We start from the raw sequence: 23,427 nt of genomic DNA, 5'->3' as shown, positions 1-23,427 counted from the left end.
GATTGAGAATAAATAGTGTCTCTCTAACGAAATATATAAAGGCTTCGTCTTTGACTTTGTATTCCTTTAAAATATTAAAGAATCATTAAATCGTAACTTCGTAAGTAGTTTTCTACATTTTTTGTCACTGAAACAGTTTTTGTTATAACATAATAAAATAAAAATAATTTATTACCATCATCTGTTAGTATAATTCACTATTTTCAAACGTCAAGAAATTTCTACTACCTAATTAGTAGCAAAAAATACTACCACTTCATTATTAAACATTCAAACAAAACAAATAATGTAACGTGAAGAAAAGTAAAATCTAGATACACATATGACACCACGCAGACCGCCATCTTTATCCGGTAAAGGATATTGCATTGGATGCAGCATAATGTTACATTTAAATCTCTCAGAAGCGAAACGATAATCGGCTTTTGAAGAATTCTGTTTGTTGAATGGTGTGGATATTCGAGTATTGTATGTTTGTATTGGGATTATAGGACTATACTGATATAATGTATCTTTACTGTAGTATTTTCTTTTTAAGCTATTGCATAGCTTCTATCGCGGGCCTTGAGCGCGGGGACCGAATCCAGAAATTTCGTAACGAAAAACCTCACGCTCCCCACTCCGACGGGCTCGGAGGTGTGGCTTGAAGGCATGCTATGCAATAGCTTTACCGCGGGAGTCCCCGAGTGCCACACGTCTTATTGTAGGTAATATTTTAGGTAGATACTGTAGGTGTTTTAATTTATTAAAAGCAAATAATACTTATTCCCGGTATGCAAGGATAAAATGTTAAGCTTCAGCTGTAGGTCTGTAGTCTGTACCTTTGACATCTTTGCATTGGAGGTGTCCAAGATGAGATAATCATTAAGGACAACAAGAATTGTATGTACAATTAATTATTTCGCAATTTTTGACAGACACACACAACAATTATTAACGAAAATAAGTAGTATTTCTTCAAAAAGAGTACCGAAGAAGATTATTCATTTCTTTCCGATTAAGAACCATACAAGCCAATTAATTATAAGACGAGCCTATCGTTGAAGTCTTGTTGATAAAAATTAAAGTCAAACATGTTCGATAAGGCGTAAGATAAGCCGAGATAATTAGGCATTTGGGACAGCGAACCAATGCGCTCGAAAAACAATATTTACCCTTAATTAACTCATTTAATGTTTATAATTATTTCAAATAATTATCAAAGACATGTTATAGTGCTTATGAAAGAAAAGTGAGAGTAGTCCGTTGTCTTGGTACATATTTTCTATTATATGTTTGTTTTGGGAGTTTCTAGTTTGCGATACGATATCTGAAATATCACACACATATGCCTATTGTAGAGGAAATTTAATGGGCCCTCTTCACAATAGGCAGCGTTGGCCCAACAAATATCGATGTTTGCCGCCAATACGGCGATTGTGAATAAACATCTCAGTCGGCCGCTCATAGACATTTAGGCCACACTATCGTGATTGCCTCTACTCACCCAATGCTGCCCATTGTGTAGAGGGCCGATAAATCAAAACAATCATCAAAAATCTTGCATAATTATTAATTAGGTTATTGCAAGATTTTTGACCTTTTTAGTTTTTATAGTAGACCAATCGCGAACGACTACTTAAAACCACCACGTCACTTCCGTTCGTCTGCTACGAATCCGGAATTTGCTCAATTACCGTCTCATCTCAACTACAGGTCCTTGTAAATGCGTCGCGGATGTCACTAGTTAGTGGATATACTTTGTAGATCGCAATTTGCATTAGCAATTGTGGTGTGCGTGTCAACGTGGGGTCCCGCTACCGGGTGCCATCGATTTTGATACTGATATTATTTGGCACTAGCTTCCGCCCACGACTTCGTACGTGCATCCCCGTTTTTCCCCGTTCCCGCAAGAATTTCGGGAAATCCTTTCTTAGCGGATGCCTACGTCCTAACATCTACCTGCATGCCAAATTTCAGCCCGATGCGTCCAGTTGTTTGGGCTGTGCGTTGATAGATCACTATATCAGTCACCTTTGAGTTTTATATTAATAGATGTGTGTTGGGACTTATTACCTAGATTTAAAGTCCTATACGCACAAAAAATCGGAATCAATGAATTTTAATTTAAAAATGAGGGCCATTGTTTTTATTAGACAGGTAGGATAATTTTATCAACAAAAAAAAACCAACACCTCTTAGGCTGGCAAACAAACTCTTCAGCTGTATAATATTAGTAGTATCTAAGATAAAAAATATAAAAAAATAACATAGAAAACTCTGTACAGATATCATATGTCGTAAGTATTATATTTCTTTCAATTTATTAACAATTTTTTATGGGTTGAGTAGGAGGTACCTAGTTGACCTACTATATGTTTAACTGAAACAATTCATTTCAAAAATATCTGGGAGGTATCTTTAAACTAAAAAAACAAACAAAAATGTAATTTTTAAAATAATAACATTGATTGTTATTATAGCGGCTATCTTAATATATATAAATCTCGTGTCACAATGTTTGTCCTCAATGGACTCCTAAACCACTTAACCGATTTTAATAAAATTCGCACACCATGTGCAGTTCGATCCAACTTGAGAGATAGGATAGTTTAAATCTCAAATCGTTTTAGAGAAAGCGGGCGAAGCCGCTGGCGTTAAGCTAGTAATATTATATAACTAATATAGCCTATCTAAACAATTAGCAAATTACCTTCAAAATTTCCTAACGCTCCTAACTTATGTATTTTCATAAACATTTATCACTAATTAGTTCACAGATACAATCTAATGAATCATAAAGCCCACATGATGAAGGCGGTTCATTAGATTCACCTACGCTATGACTAAGGGATATTTCATAACTTCGTATCTAACGGCCGAATACTGAAACGCCACTCAAATCTCAAACTCATCTAATTGCAACTTAAAGATAAGCATCCCGTAAATTTAACTGCTATACACAAACGCCACTCAAGCAATTTGAAACCGTGATTAGGCAAGCAGTCCTCAAATGTTTACATAATGGCAACATCCTGCTAGAAAAATTGTAATCAGCATGTTCTCTATTACAAAATAATTTAGGTCACGTCTTGTATTCGTTTTACGCAGTCTTGTTTGAATGAATATGAATATATCTATAAATTATTTGAAATGTATCAGCATAATGTAATTATGGTTTGAATTACTATTGAAATTATATGTCTTTTTACGTAAAAATAAGTTAAATATTTATTTAAGACGTCTTAAAAAAAGAAAATTATCTGGATACGTTTGACGTAGATTGGAACGTCAAGTGTCATTTCATCGTCAAGTGTAATGACATTGTTACGCGCGATAATTTAAACATTTCATTAGTGGAGTGAATTTCAGTTGACCATTATTTTATTATTAAAATCCTAATAACTGATTCACGATGGAGGATAAGAAGAAACGTGGATCTAATTATACACCTGCTGAGAAAGATATGCTCTTGGAAGTGATAAAAAAGTTAGTACTTACCCACATGAACAATAAAATACTATATTATTTTTTACGTAGCATGAAATACTTTGCTCATATGCACCCCTATAACATACAGAGCCAGGGCAACTGTTGTCTGTAACTAGTGATAATTAATGTGTAACCCTTGTGACCACTTATCATCTGTATCATCTTATTAAAATCTCAACTTATAAATAGTTTATTACAAGTACTTTTTAGGGTACTGTGCCTAAAAGGTAAAACGAAAGCGAAGATAATGACGATAAAGACATTTTATCACTTTTCTACACGAGGAATCCAAGTTTTAATAGATTTGTTTTGATTTGAGGGACCTTGCGACCGTTCTCAAATCTAAGGGCTGCTCAAATCAGTTTGACAGTTCATTTGACAGTTAAATAGTGTTGAGTAGCGTTCCTGTATACGAATTTTAAACTAAGTGGACTTTGAGCACAACTTAATTTAAGGTGCACTTAAATTTGAGAGATACTTAAAATTGACTTTTGAGAATACGAAAACAAAGTTCAAGAGCTGCTCAAACGTTTAAGCAGCCCTTAAATATTTGAGTGGCGTTTCAGTATTCGGCCGTAAGTGTGATGAAATTAATAATAAATCTAACATCTGTGATCAAGGAATAGTACTATATTAAATTACTAGCTGTTGCCCGCGACTTCGTCCGCGATTACGTCGTTTTTCGTCATTCGTCGTATAAAAAAAAACGTGACACTTTATTTTTGAATGTTCTTAATTGTCTCTTATAAAATTTAACTACAAATTACATTGAATACTCTGATAAGAAAATCTTAATATCAAGTTTTAATATGTTGTTTTATATCTCGATAACTGAACGGACAAAAGGTAAAAGAAACATAATTAATTAAATCTAATATTTCGAAGCTCCTGGTTTACTAGTAGTTTTTATTATGTGAATACATATTATAATTTACCTTAGGAATAATCAACAAGACAAGTGAACCAATTTAGAAATTCCTTTTGCACACTTGTAATGAACGATGCAGTACCCAGAATTAAAATAATTAATAACCAGTCAGCCTTCATTCACGCGGAAAAGATTCACACATGCCACCTAACCTTTAATTAGCTTATATTATTTTATTTTTGTGACCTTTGACCCCTGATTTTCAAACTTGCGACAATCCAATTATATGTGAATGTTGAGAGCAGTTTTAGGACGCCAAAATGCAAGTTTTTATGTGGTAATATACTGGTTACCTACCTATCTCAATTTACCTAGGTCAACCTCTAAAATGACTACAATTAACACACAAACGAAGCCTTATTAAGCTCCAAATAATAATACCTACTAGAAATATACGCAAAAGAAATTAAAATTCAACAAAGCTCTGCCGTATGTAAAACCATCAAATACTTGAACATTGTCTACAACTACTATTCAATGCAAATTGATTCAGTTGAATTGGACCAGAGTTACTAACTCTAACCGAATCTATGCTAACATTATTAAGAGGTAAAGTTTGTGTGTTTGAATGTTAGGTGTCTAAACTCATAGTTCGTTAGATGAGAGATTTAGACAACATATTTTAAGGTTAGACTACCTACGCGTGAAAATTGATTGATTATAATAAACGAGAGACATTATAAAAAAAATATTAAAAATAAAATACATACTTAAAATTTATTTATATCTGTCGTAAAATGATAAAGCTTCATAAATCACTACACAGTATAAAACAAAGTCGCTTTCTCTGTCCCTATGTCCCTTTGTAAAACTACGCAACGGATTTTGATGCGTTTTTTTTTGTTTGTTTTAGTGATTCAAGAGGAAGGTTATATTATATAATTTATTAGGTTTTAGACAAAGCGGGCGAAGCCGCGGGCGGTAAGCTAGTTTTTTCATAATTTAATTTAATTAATAATTTAATTTTAATGCTAAAATTATTTCCAAAATCTAGATCACACCAACCTCTGTATATTATCTCTTATATTCCTTAAATATATAAACCAAAAATTAACAGCTGTATGTCAGATGTAACAAAAACCAACTTATTGTTATAACTGGGATTCAAGAATACTTTGAAAGAATACCTTTTTGTCTATAAACAAAAAGTAATACATGTTGCAACTTCTATTGTGAAACCAGTTTCCATTGAATGTCTGCTTTGTTTTCGTTTAAAATGCACTTTTAGTAATTAAAAGAAGTGGGCTGTGACACGAAAATGTTTCCAAAATAACATACTTCAATTTTTGGAATAACTTATGGAGATTAAGCTCTTATGTTACGGCATCGCATGTTTTAATCAAAAACATTGTCCGCTTTTATGTCGAACTAACTAGTTGAGACACGCGGTCTCATTCACCAGGTATAAAGTAAAAACATATCGACTAATCCAGATAATAATCTATTTCTATATTTAAGATTTTTGCTGATTTTAAACGCGATTTATTCATTATAATATTATCTCGACGGTTCGCACACTTTGCAGCGAGCGCGTGACCGTGGTCACAGGGAGGCTCCTCTAAAATTTTTAATTTCTAAATGTATAATACTCGCGTACAATCAAACACTAGAAAAATACTATTTCTTTACCAAATTTAAAGAACACAAATATCGTTTCTTATAATCCACACGAGGGAATACTCGTTTAGACGTAACTATAATAATTGCATCATATTGATAACCACGGACCTTGCCTCTTCCAAATTATATACAGATTAATAAATTTAATAACTATCTTAATTTCCGTGTGTTAAAGCGCTCTTAATTAAATTTCGTGACGTGAGTGTGAGGTATCTTTGTAAGCGGGAAAGCCTCTTATCGCTTTCGAACAGAAAACTAGCGTTTTATTATGAACTACCGAATAAGTTAAGAACTTCAGACAATGGAATTAACTCGTATAGCACGTGAATATACTGGTGCTTTTCTCTGGAGGATTTAGTGGACTTTTACAGTTTATCAATAAATTATTACTCCTTTATATAAATGGTTCGAGAAAGAATATTTAAAATTATAGCAAACATTGGTTAAATGAAGCGAGTTAAATACTCCCAATTTGTATGTATAAATGCCTGTCGTAAAATTATATCGAGGTTTATTATATTCTTATCTATTATTTTTATTTTTTTTTGCGATTGAAGTAAGTACGTAAGTAACCATCATACCGCACTATCATTAATTCTTAAATAACATTCCGCTCCACGCTATAAAAGACTACATACCTAACAGTAAAGACTAAAAGGAATGCTTATTGCGAAAGTTCCTTGAACGTAATATTGGTCGTAATTCCATACATTTCTCTAAACGACAGTTTCACTGCCAATAGATACCTATTCTTCTATCCACGATATCTCCTATCCGAGATATCATTCCTCACACGCCTCGTGAGGTGAATTTTATATAACCGTTTTATAAACGTTTCCCAGACTTTATAACGGATTTTAAATGCGATTTATTTCCTATCGAGAACGTAAAGTACCTACCGAACTCCGAAGACCCATATTACTATGTGGAAAATAGCCTATTCTATATTACCACGCGACAAATATTCGCTACAATTTAAAGGTATCTAGGTATTGTGATTTGCCCAATACACACTCAAGTAGTTAAAACCTAGAAAATGTTGCTAATTTCAATTACAAGATAAAAACGAATGATTTAAAAAGAATTAAAACATAAAACCATCGGAACAAGATTCACTCATTTATATTCAATTCAATATCAAATACAGCGGAAGGAGGGTGGAGTTAATTAAAGAAGTTTTATAAACTACGTGCATCTGGAGCGACTCAAAATTACTTACAAATTAAATAGATTCAAAGTGAGCATCCACGAACTAATTTAGCTCTTTGCCTCAAGTACCTATGGCCACTTAGTGAGCTCGAGCTTTCGCAATCGCGACGTGTCTTATCACAACAACTAAATTCATACCGAAATCAAGTATTATAATAGTCAAAATAAACAAACTATATCAAAGCACACAGAAGAAAAGGAATACACGTGAATTTAGCTAACTATATACATAATATAGTGTTCCGAATTCATATAGTATATGTATAGTAGGAGACGTTGTAAATCCAGCATTTCTTCTAATATTTTGTTAAAGATTATGTTTTTTCAGACGAAACAATTTCATCACGAAGATATATAGGATTGTCTTAAACAAAATTAAACACTACGTATATGTGGGGATTGATCGCGGTATTCTTTCAACTCTGTTGGGTTATTGACTTGATAGAATTGGACTAGTAGAGGACTTATTATAATCAGGTTCAAAACTATCACACTCAAAAGAAATTTCACGTAACAATTATACATTTAATAAGGCAGAGAGCAGAAAAGCGGTAAGTTTAAACGTGGATAGAGAACCCTGCAACAAGCCTAAAATGCATCCTGCTCGAAGGACCAAACAGTTTTAACATAGAAATGGAAAACAATTGCGCATTAGTGCTAGTTCCATGCTACACATCTTTTACTGTCTATAATAAATCGTATCATGCTAATTGCCGCTATAAATCGCATGAGCACTGCAAATTAATTCATTCTGGACAAATAGCTTGCATTTGTACACGTTGCAAGAACCCATCGACCCAAACAATTACTTTACGACTTTTTAACTCTTCAATAAATAGCAGTTTCTTTCGAGTTTTGCGCCGACGTGTTTATTTTCCATCAATGTCCTTAAATATTTGCTAAAGATCCCTTTGCGGTGTTTCTACTCGCTTCCAATTAACGCTTCTGTTTTTTCTTTGTTTAATTGGTTCACCGCTATTTCATCAACGTCAGCTATTTTGGGCTTTGTTAAATAGCGTTCAATGTTGCCAAAATGTTGCACCGTAGGTAGTAAGTACCTACTGTAGTTTCAAGAAATATTTAATATTATTTTATGATAACGTGAATTTTACTATTTTATACGGACCAATGTTTCTCTAAATTTCTTTAAAGTTACTAAAAACAAATATGCAATTTAAATGACTTGTGAACTATTGAATTTAATTTTAATCAAACTTCACTCGCATAAAAGAAATGTCATTAAAAATTGCAGACAGTCTGCAAACTTTTAACTACTATTTAAGATATTATAAATGCTAATAATTTTCAGAAACAATTTGTGTTAGAAGCAAATGTTTAAGTATTTAGAAAAGTAATTTCGCTGGAACAGTCTAGAATTAATTAGGTTCTAAGTAAAGTTGCGGTATCTACGCAGAATCTAATTAATAATTATTTATTATGGGCTCCGTAGAAAATCAACTAGAAATAAAATTATCAAGTAGAAAAAAAAAAATATCAATTCATATTATTGAATTTATGAATAATATTAAAAATGGCTTTGCTTTAAATACCTAGTTACTTTAATGGGTAACTATCAAATATTAGGTGGGTTCTATTTTATGATTCATGTATTTTTAATTTTATACAGGGTTACTTGTAAAACACCGGCAACTTCGCAGGACAAGATAGCTAACATCATAAGCAACAACATTAATTGTTCTACGACTTTTGATAATTTGTTAGATTTTATTTTCATACAAAAATAAATATTCATTTAATTTTCCGTTTGAATATTATAAACTCTACGCCTCCCAAAGATTCTGTAAACAAGAAGCGAACGAGAGGGGGATGGGGGCGTCGCGCCGACCATCCGATAATGAATAGAACATAGACTTACAAATGTTAGGAGAGTACAATAAAAGTTTAAAAAATCATTTAAAAATAATTTATTGCGTTATGCCAAAAGTCGTAGAACAAATGTTGTTAGTTATGATGTTAGCTATCTTGTCCTGCGAGGTTGCTGGTGTTTTACAAGTAACCCTGTATATGCATTTTTGAAAGTACATATAATAAAGACAATTCCCAAGCGTATTTAATACTCTTGTAGGTATTGGAGAAAGCATGCCATAGGCGGTAAAATGGAAAAGACAGTGACGGCCCGCTTTTAAAATTGAGTTTGGTAATTTTTTTGTGAAAAATGTTTCGGTGAATGTTTTTATTAACCGACTTCAAAAAAAAGGAGGAGGTTATCAATTCGGCCGGTATATTTTTTTTATGTATGTACACCGATTACTCCGAGGTTTCTGAACCGATTTACGTGATTCTTTTTTGTTCGATGCAGGATGGTGTCGAATTGGTCCCATAAAAATTTTATTCGGCTAGGCCCAGTAGTTTTTATTTTATGAGCATTTTTGTCTGTACTCGATGACTTAATTGGAATGTAGCAAGTAACTTTGATTCACTTCCCGGTAACCGATTGAGCTGAAATTTTGTATAAGTGTGTAAATTGGATAGCGATGAAACATTATCATGACATAGAGCTGATTTGATAATGGAATCGGAAGGTGGCCATAGGAACTCAGTAATATATTGACTCAACTTTATCGAGTTTGGGCTCGTTTGATTCGTGTTGAAAATTACACTAAAAAGTATTAAATAAAATTAACTGCGTTAAAAACAACCGACTTCAAAAACGGAAAAGTAAAAAATAAAAAAGATTTGATATTATTAATTACTACATATTATTTAGATGTGCTATTTATCTAGTGCATCATTAGATGTGCATCTAAATAATATGTAGTAATTAATAATATCAAATCTTTTTTATTTTTTACTTTTCCGTTTTTGAAGTCGGTTGTTTTTAACGCAGTTAATTTTATGTGAGAATAGAATTGAACTTTATAACGTTGCGTTTTTATAGGAAATAAAAGACTTTCGTTTAACACCTTATAAGTGATTTAAAAAGTAGGCGTACAAAATTTGTTAACAACACTGTAAACAAGTTAAACATCCCACTACCTCCCACTACTTGAATTTCATACAATACAAATTATAATACGTATTGAAAGCGAAATATTATCTTATGTACATAATATTTCGCTTTATTTCGGTTCAAGTTTAATAAAACATATAAATAATTTTCTATTTCACAGATTAATGCTTCTAACTATTAAACTTCATAATAGCCTATAGGTATGTTCCACTACTTGAATTATATTTATTTTTAAACGCTCCTACAACTTTATAACACTCAACACAAATAAAGCGAAACAATTCTTGGTTGCAAAAACAATTTGACAGATGCTTGTGCTTGCTTGTACTGGTCAAGAGTTGCCAACAATGGGACTTGCCTATTTTCACACGTTGGCCCTGGTGACGTCGTGTGGTATGTATCCGTTTGGATTATACAAACCTATGGAGGGCCCGAGGATATGTATATGAGGTACCGTCGTTTTATTAACAGATCTTTGAATAAGAGAAACGTGAAAATCAACCACCCTCTACCAAATGTAAATTTTTAGTACCTACCTACATATCTAAAAGGATGAAATGAAAATATTTAAAAATATATTCAAATCAGGTCATGCCAAGTTTGAGTCAATCTTACTATGCAACCAGATATATTCGAAATCTCAGTAAACCGCTAACCACAGAGTAAGCATTAGCATTCCGTATACTGTAACACTACAGCGTATTCACTATAATTTCTATAAAATATTCATCAGGTAATCTATCAATAATATAATGATCTCACAGGTTAAAACTAGACTCATAGGAGGCTCGTGCAGTGGGAACATAATATATGAATACAAATATTGTGAATAATAATAAAAAAACACATTTAACAGTAAAATAGTAATAAGAAATTTTTTGACTAAATTTTAATTTAAGTTTAAAATATATGTGGGAATAGGATAAAATATTAAGATGTATTTCATGATTACTAGTTTTATTTTTAGTCTGTGTTTTTCTATTATTTAATCTGTGGACATGTTATCTGTAGACTGTAGATTTTTGGTTGTCTATGACTTGACTTTGTGTTTTTTGGGTACGATGTAATGGAGGATTGTTGAAATGTATTTTTGATATGTAACCGGTGTCTGGGAAATAAATCGATTGGGCGAATTTGGCTTTTCATTTACACCATCCCCACATAATTTGGGGGCTCGTCCGGGATACGGGATGGTGGAATAAAGAAAAAACAGACGAAGACTATGATGCCGGTGATTTAACCTGATTAAGAATTTACGAATTACGAACGAAGACTAAGATTTAAAGAAGCTTATGATTATACGATTACGACTTGAAGACTATAAAACTTTTTATTTACATTATTCAACATGCCGCCGAAACGAGTAAAAGATGATGATGATTGTGGTGAACCATCGCCGCGTATTTCCTTCAATGACTTAGAGAAATCAATGACGCCATTTTCGGGTGATGATGCCTATGGCATCGAAACATTCGTAAAAGATTTTGAAGATATTTCCTCTTTAATGCAATGGGGCGAAATAGAAAAACTCATATTTTCGAAGCGGCTTCTCGCGGGAACCGCCAAGCTATTTTTACGTTCACTAAGTGGGACCACCACGTGGGATACACTTAAGTCTGAGCTCCGTGAGGAATTTGGTAAGAAGTTGAACAGTGCAACTGTTCACAAGAGACTTTCAACTCGCCGGATGAAGATGAATGAGACTCATCAGCAATATTTTTTACATATGAAGGAACTTGCAGTACTTGGGAATGTTGAAGATGAAGCCCTGATGGAATATGTCATCGACGGTATTAAAGACAGTGAGTCCAACAAAAATATTTTATATGGCGCTTGTAACATTAAAGAATTCAGAAAGAAATTAGACATTTATTCAGAAATTAAGAAAAAATCATATTCACCTAACTAATAAGATTCAAAGTAATTCAGTATCAAAGTCCATTGGCATGAAAATTCAAAAAACACTACGAGTAAAGAGATGTTTCAATTGTGGAGATTTAGATCATGAGTCGCCTAATTGTACTAAAGGCATTAAATGTTTTAAATGCAACTTGTTTGGCCATAAATCAACTGAATGTTCTAAAAGTATAAAAAAGAGTTTGGAAATTATGTCAACTAAAAATAATATTGATGTGAGACCTTTCAAGAAGCTGAAAATAAATAATATTGATGTAGAAGCCCTGATTGATACCGGAAGCGATGCTAATTTAATAATTATGTCTTATTTTAGGAAGATTCAAGGTGAAAAATTGTTATCTTATAGTTCAGGAACAACAGAAACTTTAACTGGAATAGCTGAAAAGGAAATTTATACAAAAGGATCTTTCACAGCAAAAATTGAAATTGATGATTGTTATTTTGAAACTTTATTTTATGTTGTTGATGATGGCGCTATCCCTGTCAACATTATATTAGGAAATCCTGTAATGAAAGAAGTAGAAATCAATTTTAAATCTGGAACTATCACTGCAACAAGAATATTACACCTTACAATGCTAGAGAATGAAAATGAAGATATCACAAATATTGAAAACAAAGAATATAAGAATAAAATACAGAATATTATAAAAGAATATAACCCCAAAAGATGTACTAAAGCATCAAATGTAAAACTTAAAATATTATTAACCGATGATGTACCAGTTTATCAGAATCCACGACGATTGTCACCTTTGGAGCTTAACATTGTTGACAAACAGATTAAAGAATGGCTTGATGAAGGAATAATAAAAACAAGTAAGTCTGATTATGCTAGTCCAATTGTGCTTGCAAAAAAGAAGAATGGAAACTATAGATTGTGTGTTGATTACAGGAAATTGAATAAGAAGATTATTAAAGAAAGATATCCACTACCACTCATTGAAGATCAATTAGACAGATTAACTTATGCAAAAATGTTTACCTCGCTTGATTTAAAAAATGGATTTTTACATGTGAATGTTCATATTAATAGTCAGAAGTATACATCATTTGTAACACCACGAGGTCAATATGAATTCATTAAGATGCCTTTTGGCTTATGCACTGCTCCTTCTGTTTTTCAGAGATTTATTAATGATATTTTTCAGGATCTTATTATGGATGGTATTGTTCTATCATATCTTGACGATCTCATTTTACCATTTCAATCTGCAGAGGAAGGATTTGTTAATTTACAAAAAGTATTTGACAGAGCTGAAGAGTATGGTTTATTATTTAACTGGGATAAATGTTATTTTATGCAAAAAAGTATTAATTACTTGGGTTATATTGTTTCAGAAGGTGAAATTAAACCTTCAGTGGAGAAAATTGCCGCTGTAGAACATTTTCAGACTCCTCACAATATAAAGTCACTTCAAAGTTTCCTCGGACTAACAGGTTATTTTAGAAAGTTTATAAAGGATTATTCTTTAATAGCAAAACCTCTGACTGATTTACTAAAGAAAGGTACTGTTTTTAATTTTAACTTAGACTGTGAAAAAGCATTTCAGAAATTAAAGTTTATTTTATGTCAATCTCCAGTTTTGAAGATTTATGATCCGAATTTAGAAACAGAACTACACACAGATGCAAGTGCTGAAGGATATGGTGCTGTATTATTGCAAAGGAGTTTAACAGATAATAAGATGCATCCCGTTTACTACATGAGCAAGAAGACATCCGCTACTGAAAAAAAGTATCACAGTTATTATTTAGAAATATTAGCTATTGTTGAAGCTGTTAAAAAGTTTAGAGTATACTTGCTAGGTATTAAATTTAAAATTGTTACAGACTGCTCCGCCTTGACTATGACATTGCAGAAAAAAGACTTACCTCCGAGAGTAGCTCGCTGGGCGCTCTTACTTGAAGAATATGACTACACGATTGAACATCGGCCTGCAGCAAGGATGAAACATGCAGATGCTCTCAGCCGACAGCCTATAAAGAATATAATTGTACTTACCGATACCGCAGCACGCCTGCGAAGAGCTCAAGATGATGATCTGCAAATAAAACTAATAAAGAAAGTATTAGAAAAGGAATCTTATGATGACTATGTTTTAGAGAATGGAATGTTATGGAAGATTAAGGATGGAAATAAATTAATGGTTGTACCTAAGAAAATGCAAAATGAAATTATAAGAAAACATCATGAAAACGGACATTTTGGTTGTGTTAAGACTGAGGAATTAATAAATAGAAATTATTATATAGAGAATTTAAAGGAAAAGATTAAAACAAACATTGATAATTGCGTGGAATGTATACTTAATTCAAATAAAAGAGGAAAGAAGGAGGGATTTCTACATGTAATAGATAAAGGAGATTTACCATTGTCTACTTACCATATTGATCATTTAGGACCGTTGACATCCACCAATAAAAATTATAAATACATTCTTACCGTTGTAGATGGATTCACAAAGTTTACATGGATTTATCCGACAAAGACACTATCCACCAATGAAGTAATAGATAAATTAAATATTCAACAACAGACGTTTGGCTCGCCGCAACGAATCATAAGCGATCGCAACACTTCATTTACATCCAACATGTTTAAAGAATACTGCGAAGAAGAAGGAATTATGCATCATACAATCACAACTGGTCAACCGAGAGGAAATGGTCAAGTTGAGAGAATACATAGAATTATTATTGAAGTTTTAAGCAAATTATCATCAGACGATCCTACAAAATGGTATAAACATATCAGTAAATTGCAAAGATGTTTGAATAACACATATCAGAGAAGTATAAAGATGTCACCTTTCCAACTTTTAACAGGAATCAAAATGAATGATAAAGATGATGATATTTACAATAAAATACAAGAAGAGTTTCAGCAACATTTTTACAACGACCGTGAAGAACTAAGAAGGATGGCGAAAGCAAATATTCAGAATATACAGGATGAAAACATTAAAAATTATAATAAAAGGAGAAAGAAGTCAAACAATTACGAAGTAGGTGATTTAGTAGCGATTAAAAGGACACAATTTGTACAAGGTTATAAACTTTATCCAAAATACCTCGGCCCGTATGAAGTTATTGAGAAGAAGAGAAATGAACGATATAATTTAAGGAAGATAGGTCAGGGTGAAGGCCCTCTGAGAACCTCAAGCTCAGCTGACATGATGAAGCCATGGGTAGCGACTGTTGACTCATCTGGGACAGATGATTCTGCAGGATGACCGTGTGGGAATAGGATAAAATATTAAGATGTATTTCATGATTACTAGTTTTATTTTTAGTCTGTGTTTTTCTATTATTTAATCTGTGGACATGTTATCTGTAGACTGTAGATTTTTGGTTGTCTATGACTTGACTTTGTGTTTTTTGGGTACGATGTAATGGAGGATTGTTGAAATGTATTTTTGATATGTAACCGGTGTCTGGGAAATAAATCGATTGGGCGAATTTGGCTTTTCATTTACACCATCCCCACATATATATAAAAAACTGACAGCTACATACCTCACAGCTACCGGCTCGAAAACTCCGCTGCATCCACCAGTGCACTCCTAGCTTTTATTTCGTTCCACATAGGATTATTTTCTGCCCAGATATAGGTATTTTGTGATCGCTCGGGAACTTGGTTTGTTTTAAAATATTCCACTATCTAGGTCATTTTACATGCCTAGGAAACAATTACGTAAATATTCTATGTATCTAAGAAATCTTGTGTAAATAATTGATTAAAATAGATTCAAGATTAATTGTTCAATAATATTCTCGAAAAAAGTTTCACTGATTAGAAAATTAATGATGCATTCTTCAATCGTAGAAAACATTATCGAATTATTATGACTTAATGTAGTTACTCTGCTCTGTGTTATTATAAGAATGATGATCTTTTATCATTCTTTTTAAATTTTAAATGATGTTAATAGAAGCAGTAGGTATTTAATATCTACTGTTTTCTTCTTAATAAATCAAGAACATTAATTGTAATTGATAATATGCTATGTTTAGGAACTCACACTTGACCAATATATTTGGTATCTACAATTTAAATCCATACAATCCTGTATTCCTACAAGAGCTAGCGGGCAAGAGCAATTTTTGTCTCTCCCATCAACTATATGGGCTAGTAAGAAAGTGCGCGCACGTACGCAACTCCCCATAGAGTTGATGGGAGAGACAAAATAGTTGCGGAGACAAAAGTTGCTTTTACGCGCTAGCTCTTAATAGACGATATACTATATCGATAGTAATTATTAACTATAGTGCAAAAACCGAAAGGAAGTTGCTTCGTTTATTTTCACCACGCACAGGAAGTGGTTACACGACCGATCAGTTTACTGTCTTACTCTCTTTGTTTAGTCGCAGATGGTTACTGTGAAGACTGAAGAGTATCAGTGACATGGTCATATTACGGCAAGATGCCTTCAGAGAATTTAGTTTGAACTTTATTGTAATAGTGATCGTGTAACTATGATACTCGCAAGTGTCACTTGAAATGTTTTATTTCGATTCAATAAGTACCTACTTTTTATTTGTGTACCATTAAAAAAAATGAGCGCTGTGGTCGTTACAAAATAATAGATGAAAAGCGTAAGTATTCGCTTATTATTTATTTATTTAATTTAATTTACGTTCATTTCAGTTCAAACAAAATTTTATTTACGTTCATTATTTAAAAGGTTTCTTTGAAAGGCGCTGTTTTATTCCATCCTCTATTAAGTTTAGTTAGATATTCGAAGATAACTGAATGGTTCTTTCCAACATTGACATTTTATACAGCAGAACACTTCACCAGGTTTACTGTTTAGTCATTATTTGACTATTGTTTGTTAATAAATAACAAACATACGTCTTTGTGTCTGAATTGTGTTGAATCAATGCATTGTTACTTAAATCTATTTTTATTTATTTATTTTACATCATCTTCACACTCATTGTTACAGTATACTCAATATATCAAAGAGGGAGTAGTTCGTCCATCACTACTAACTACTAGAGATAGATAAGCGTTGCATAATACAGTTAGACAATACTGTGGTCACTGGATACTGTCTAGATTGTAGGTAGTCTAGGCGGGGCTTTAGATGACGTATATCTGAAGTGAATTGTATAGGTATGTTACAGTTAAAACTCATAACCGGTCAAATTCACTTTTGTCTACTTTAGGCAGAAGTGATTTTGTGAAATGGACAAAGAATTGCAATGTCATAGATGGCTGCAATAAAAGGAATGTTGAAGGACGTTTTTGCATTGGTAAAATAAAGTCTCAAATATAGGTATTTCAGAATGGATACATAAGTAGGTACCTAATGTGGCATAGCGTGAACGCAAAATTGTTACATACCTACATTAGGTACTTAAAAAGTTAAAACTATGTAGGTAACATACCTAGTAAATAAATAAATACCAAAAAGATAGGTACCTATTACATTCGATTATGGACAAAGTAGGTAGGTACCTACCTACCTATTTCACTAAAAATATGTGGAATTCCTTACCTAGGTACATAAAAAGTATGTAAAAAGTGACAATTGTGATAATACGAATAGGTAGGTACCTAGGTACTTATATCGTGATTCAAATTTTATATAGGTAAGTGAAGTCTATGTAAAATATGAAGCATCAAATTATTAAATAATATACCTAGGTACCTAATCAAAGTAGGTAGGTATATTCCTATCTGTGCAGTAAGAGATAGTTCAGTTAATGGTTTATTATATCGATGAAGTTACATAAGTACCTACGTTGGTTGGTACTTGTTGTAGACTTGTAGAGGAATCAATTATTCAACAAACTTATATGAAGACCGCCATAAAGTTCTGCTGGTGAATCTTTTAGGGTTATTACAAGAGAAATACCCACCTACCTAATTAATTTTAAATATTTACCTTCCTACCTAGGTACTTTGTTTTTCTTTTTTCTACATAGGTATGAGTGAGAAACCGTGTATAGGTATATTCATGTAATAGGTACCTAGGTATTCGAATTTTATTTTGAAATACCTAGGTAGTTAGTTCATTAAAATAGGTAGGTATATAACAAACTAAACTTAAGTTTTAATAGGTACCTAGGTAACACTATCTAATTAAAAAAAAAGTTGTTTTCAAAATTTGTTGAAATAGACAACCATACAATATTTTATACTTTATCTTTGTTCCCTTGCCAACTACTCGAGAACTAGTGCAATGACCTTAGTAGTAAAATTCTGAAACCATCGTATTCTTATTTTAATACTGATTCTATCTTGAGACATTATTAGTTCTTACTCAGCTGAGTGCTTAGCATAATAACGGCCACTCACAGTCGATAACACTCGTAAAATTATTAGTTTCATAGTTGCATTGTTGAAGTACCTACCTACTTACTACCTACCTACATCAGGTTTAGTACGCTTTGCTTCCCACTCCAGACCAGTATTTATTCGAGATAGTACGCTTTCTCTGAACCCAAACGTGGGCGAGACATCGTGCTCTCATTCATGGCTTGAGTAATCATGTTTACACTCTGATGAGACGATAACTAGTACGCGATCGTCCAACAAAAATAAATCGATGAAAACGCGGCGAGATAACGATTGTTTACCTGCCGATTACTAAACTTTCAAGGTAACGTTATAAGTGGACGATCTGTTTCCATCTTCGAATTTAAACTTAAGCATTGTTACTTACCGTGTCACGGTACGATTCGTAAGCAAAACTTCAACTACAAACGTACACGCGTGTTGACATTGAAAGTTACGCAAGAACTTGAGAGTGTTTTTATCGTGATTTTACCTATGTAAATGTATGTCATTAGTCTATACTAATGACAATACCGGTCCCTCGGAATGAGCACCCGACAAAAAGCCGGAATGCCGTGTTTAAAGACGGTCCCCTTACCTCTGTCGCTCGAACATATCCTGCGAGGGCTACACAAGACAGCCATACGTATATTCTCAACTGCATCACAACAACTTTGGAAACCCCGGTTACACCGACGTTGCACTACACTAATTGAACACAGCACAAAACAATTCGCTGTTATGTTATTCCACTAACACCATGCACACGGTCACAACAAGACGAAAAGCGACATGCGTCTCCCTTTTGAGTTTATCGTAAACTGAGAGCCGCTTGGTGCTCGCTTCACGACGTAGCGTATTCGCGGCTAATTTCATTGATGTGGGCCTTCCCTTCAACGCTCGGTCGTCGGCCGTCGCCCGATGGTCGATGAAGCTCTATTTCGCGTCACGCATTCCAATTTATTACATTCACTCTCACTGCGGTAATCAAGTTACAAATGTTCAATACAAAAGCATCTTTAGTTGAGGGTATTACGGAGCTAATTCGTAGTTGTTAAACGACCTTACTTACACTAATCACAAAGGAATGGGCTTATTCTAAATTTGTACAGGCCGAACAGAAATAATATTATTTTAAGGGGCGTCGACCGTCCAAAGGGCTATGCTCTTTAGTGGTCTTTATTATCTATCCAAATATTTCAAAATAAGGCCCGACTTCGACTCTGTTCCATAAATTTTCCCTTTTTTTAATAAACATTTTAGGGAAGAAATATTCAAGAGGAGGAGTGAACTTAGATTTTAATAATATTTTTATTAGACAACTAATAAATCAACAAACTTGATAATTGATTGCGAATAACTATTATATTACAAATTAACAATTTCCACATTCTGATATCAAAATGTCAAGGTTGTTTTCGTTCATTTTGATCATCTTCAACAAAGAGTAAAGTAATATATGATCTTCAAGTCCATCTTACATAAATAATCTATAATATAATAATAATAGTTTAAAAAAACTAAAAAACACGCTTTTTATAGAAAACCGAACTAAAAAATAGAAAATTTTATCAAATTAGTGTATTGTCATCGGTCCTCAATAAATCTACAAAGTTTGAACGAAATCTGGCCGTTTAAAGTGGGTCAAAATCGCGCCCAAAGAAGTCGGTTACAAACATACAAACATACAGGTGAAGCTAATATAAAGCGTGTAATAAAAATGAATCCCAAAATGTGTTGGTAAGCGCATAACTTGAGAACGGCTGAACCGATTTCGTTAATTCTTTTTTTATTATATTCCTTGAAGTACGAGGATGGTTCTTATGTAGAGAAAACTTAAATATGTACCACGGGCGAAGCCGGGGCGGACTGCTAGTAATTAATATTTTATGGAACGCTTCTAAACTCCCGGTACCTATTGTTTAAAACAACCACCAAGAACTTATTTCAGCGCCATCTATATTAACAATTAACTCTCCATAGCTTATTAGACCTTTTCATAATTTGAAAGTAAAAGGTAGTTTGTAAGTTTAGCACTAGATGGCGCTGTAGATTATTTTTATTTTTATATGTATTAATTTAATATTATGCAATAAATGTGGCACACAATTTTGTTATTTTTAACCTCCCACGCAAGTTTGTTGCATCTGTATGTCTATGTATTATACAATAATTAGCTCCAGCTTATTTTTTGTATTGGTACTGACTATGTGCGAGTGTTCTTATACACGTTTTATGAAAATCGATTAAGTTTTTTGAAGATCTACAGCTTCTAAGGTTGAAGAGGGGATATGATTACCTAGGTACCTTCTTATTTCACAAATCTAACAATATGGATATCCAATGAAAGGGATTGACTAGTAATATACTCTAATTTTGCCAAAGATATAATTCAAGATTTCCGAATCACACAAAATGGAGTAGAGGGTATTTTAAATTGATCGGGCCACAACACAATAGATTTTCTATTGTGTCTGTGATTCCGGGGCCTGAGTTATTACTGTTATAACAATACTAGGTACGACAATAATAATGTTATGCTTAATGCTTAGTGACAATTTGGAAGCTACTTAGTAAGATCCCCGATGAAGATGCCTTCATAACAGTTTTGAAAATATATTTTCATTTGCCATTCATCAGAAAGATGCACTAAACAGAACACACCAGAAATTGTGCAGCTTAAAAATATTACTCAGATTGAAGTATGTCCCTCGTGACCATATTCATCATTCCATCACCAGAAATAAAACCACACTCGCCTGTACACAATATATTTGATCCTCACATCTATAACTAAACAAAATAAAAGCGAAAAAAAAAACGACACCTTACACAAAAATATATAATCTTACATCAATCTTAGACCTGTTGTAAACATTTCGCAAAGTGAACAGGACTTTAAGTATTCTAGATAGAGTTTAATTTCACTTATCGGCGACTTCTGCAATGGTTTGCTTATGACGTCGGATGGCATCTTCGTGGCGCTTTATTTGCTCCTGGTGAAAGGCAATTTCCTTGTCTAGGTGGCCTCTGAGGTTAGCCAGTTGTTCCTTTTGCTGTGAAAAGAAAGGAAATTTATTGATAAAAGTTTTCTGGATATAGTTAGGAGAACACTACCTTTTTACTACAGTGCACAATGTCTCAGTCCCATGTAAACTTTTGCCTTTGTGGACAAGGCCTCGAGATAGTTTAGTGAAAAAAAATGCTTAAAATAGCTATGTTGTATATATTATCAATTATTATCATACAAACAATAAAACTATTTTTATCAAGTTTAACCTATTAAAACAATATTGTCATACCTCAAACATTAGAAATTTATTACAGGGTAGGTATTATGGTAGGCACTAGCTGTGCTCCGCGGTTTTACCCGCAGTGCTCTGCTTCTGTTGGTCTTAACGAGTATATATAGCCTTCCTCAATAAATGGGCTATCTAACATCGAAAGAATTTTTCAAATCGGACTAGTCGTTTCCAAGATTAGCACATTCAAATAATCAAACTCTTCAGCTTTATAATATTAGTATAGATAAGGTATTATATACCTTCTTGTAGAAGTATTCATCTTCACGCGCAGCCTCCATCTTTCCAAAGGAACCACCAGCCTCACGGATGGCTCCACCGCCACCGCCTCCCTTGCCAGCGCCAGATCCTGGTTCACCAGAGTACATTCTGGAAATATTGTTCATTCATACTTAGTAATTTTATCATAGCGAAATATGTCAGGTCTAAAAGGTTGGAAGGGGCAGTTTCGAATACCATTTTATAAATATTAATGCAACAAAAAGGTATTATACATGAGTATGGCACAACTATTAAATATATATTGTTGTAGAAAATTCCTATTGTCTTAAGTGCTTAACAAGCATGGGTAAAGACTAGTATATAATTTTTTCTAAATTGTAAAAGTAAGGAACTGGGATTTTATGATATTGTATAAAAAAAAAAGTAAGTTTACACTACTTAAACTTTAATCTATACTAATATTATAAAGCTGAAGAGTTTGTTTGCTTGTTTGTTTGAACGCGCTAATCTCGGGAACTACTTGTCCGATTTGAAAAATTCTTTCGCTGTTATATAGCCCATTTATCGAGGAAGGTTATAGGCTATGTGTCATCACGCTACGACCAACAGGGGTGGAGCCACGGGGGTGAAACCGCGCGCAGCAGCTAGTAGAATATAATCACATGGAAATGTATATTTTCTTTGTATCTTTCTGCAGTGACTCAACTATTATTTTTTGAGTATTCACTATGATATTGTTGAACACAAATTGCGATGCCTGAATAGGAATACTTCCATCGCCGTTTTAGGGAATATTTTCATCCTTTTCTTGGTTATTTGAATCCAATATCTAGAGTTCGCTTTGCTTATTATACCGTGATAGTATAACCTATACATGTGGAGTTCAACATATTTTGGTACATAAATACACAGAACTAACGGGCAATATGCATTGAAAGTTGAATGCAACATCTAATAGGTTATTGACTGAAAACAATGGAATTGGTACCGGTCTTATTAATAGCATAAAAACAAAAATTGAAGCAACTCGTTGGTTGCGTAATCAGAATAGGTATCAAAATTTAACATTACCTGATATTAGCGAGGGCACGCAATGAAACAATTCTTGTTCTAATTAGAGAAGTCATGATCGATATTTTTATAAAATTTAATAAACTATAAATATAAAATATGATTCAAGATCGTTCGCGAAGAAATTTCTAAAATGTCAATTGACACTTGACAGTTATCTGACATTGACAAGCGGTAACCTTTTTTTTTTTTTTTTTTCCTCTATATGGCAATAAGACTGAACTATTTGCCAGTGTCAAGTTTTAAAAGGTAGGGAAACATTTTGGAAACATAAATTTCTATACATATATTTTACAGACTTACGCACGCGTATAATCAGAGAAGCAGCAATATAATATTATACAACCAAGTATACAACATTTACACACAGATATTCACAACATTAATCTACATATTATGTAAATAAAAAATTATAGGAAATCAAAAA

General features: G+C 33.0%; 2 protein-coding genes across 3 annotated transcripts in view; both read right to left on the bottom strand.

Moving 5' to 3' along the window:
* The window catches only part of LOC123691193 (syndecan), a 255,125-nt gene extending 235,881 nt beyond the window's left edge, over positions 1–19,244 (bottom strand). For both annotated transcript variants that reach the window (XM_045635480.1, XM_045635489.1), the window contains exon 1: positions 19,004–19,244. In XM_045635480.1, coding sequence (XP_045491436.1) covers positions 19,004–19,069 — 66 coding nt within the window. In that variant the 5' untranslated portion in view covers positions 19,070–19,244. The remainder of the gene's footprint in view (positions 1–19,003) is intronic.
* Positions 19,245–21,162: 1,918 nt separating this feature from the next.
* On the bottom strand, positions 21,163–23,161 carry LOC123694878 (ATPase inhibitor mai-2, mitochondrial-like). Its single transcript, XM_045640484.1, has 3 exons — positions 23,001–23,161; positions 21,950–22,076; positions 21,163–21,461 (listed from the first exon to the last, which is right to left on the bottom strand). The coding sequence occupies exons 1-3, from the start codon at positions 23,054–23,056 to the stop codon at positions 21,330–21,332; spliced, it is 315 nt and encodes a 104-aa protein (XP_045496440.1). The 5' UTR covers positions 23,057–23,161; the 3' UTR covers positions 21,163–21,329.
* Positions 23,162–23,427: the final 266 nt, after the last annotated feature.

This window comes from Colias croceus, chromosome 1, assembly GCF_905220415.1.
Source record: "Colias croceus chromosome 1, ilColCroc2.1".
In the NCBI taxonomy this organism is placed as follows: Eukaryota; Metazoa; Arthropoda; class Insecta; order Lepidoptera; family Pieridae; genus Colias; species Colias croceus.
Note: the sequence above shows the minus strand (reverse complement) of the source record. Positions and strands in the feature narration are given on the sequence as shown.

Bases quoted from the DNA above. Each gene is read 5' to 3' on its own strand.
- LOC123694878 (XM_045640484.1), bottom strand. From the start codon at position 23,056: ATGACTTCTCTAATTAGAACAAGAATTGTTTCATTGCGTGCCCTCGCT. The intron at 22,077-23,000 runs GTAATGTTAAAT...CAATATTTCCAG, and splicing joins CGTGCCCTCGCTAATATCAG to AATGTACTCTGGTGAACCAG. The intron at 21,462-21,949 runs GTATATAATACC...TTCTTTTCACAG, and splicing joins ATGAATACTTCTACAAGAAG to CAAAAGGAACAACTGGCTAA.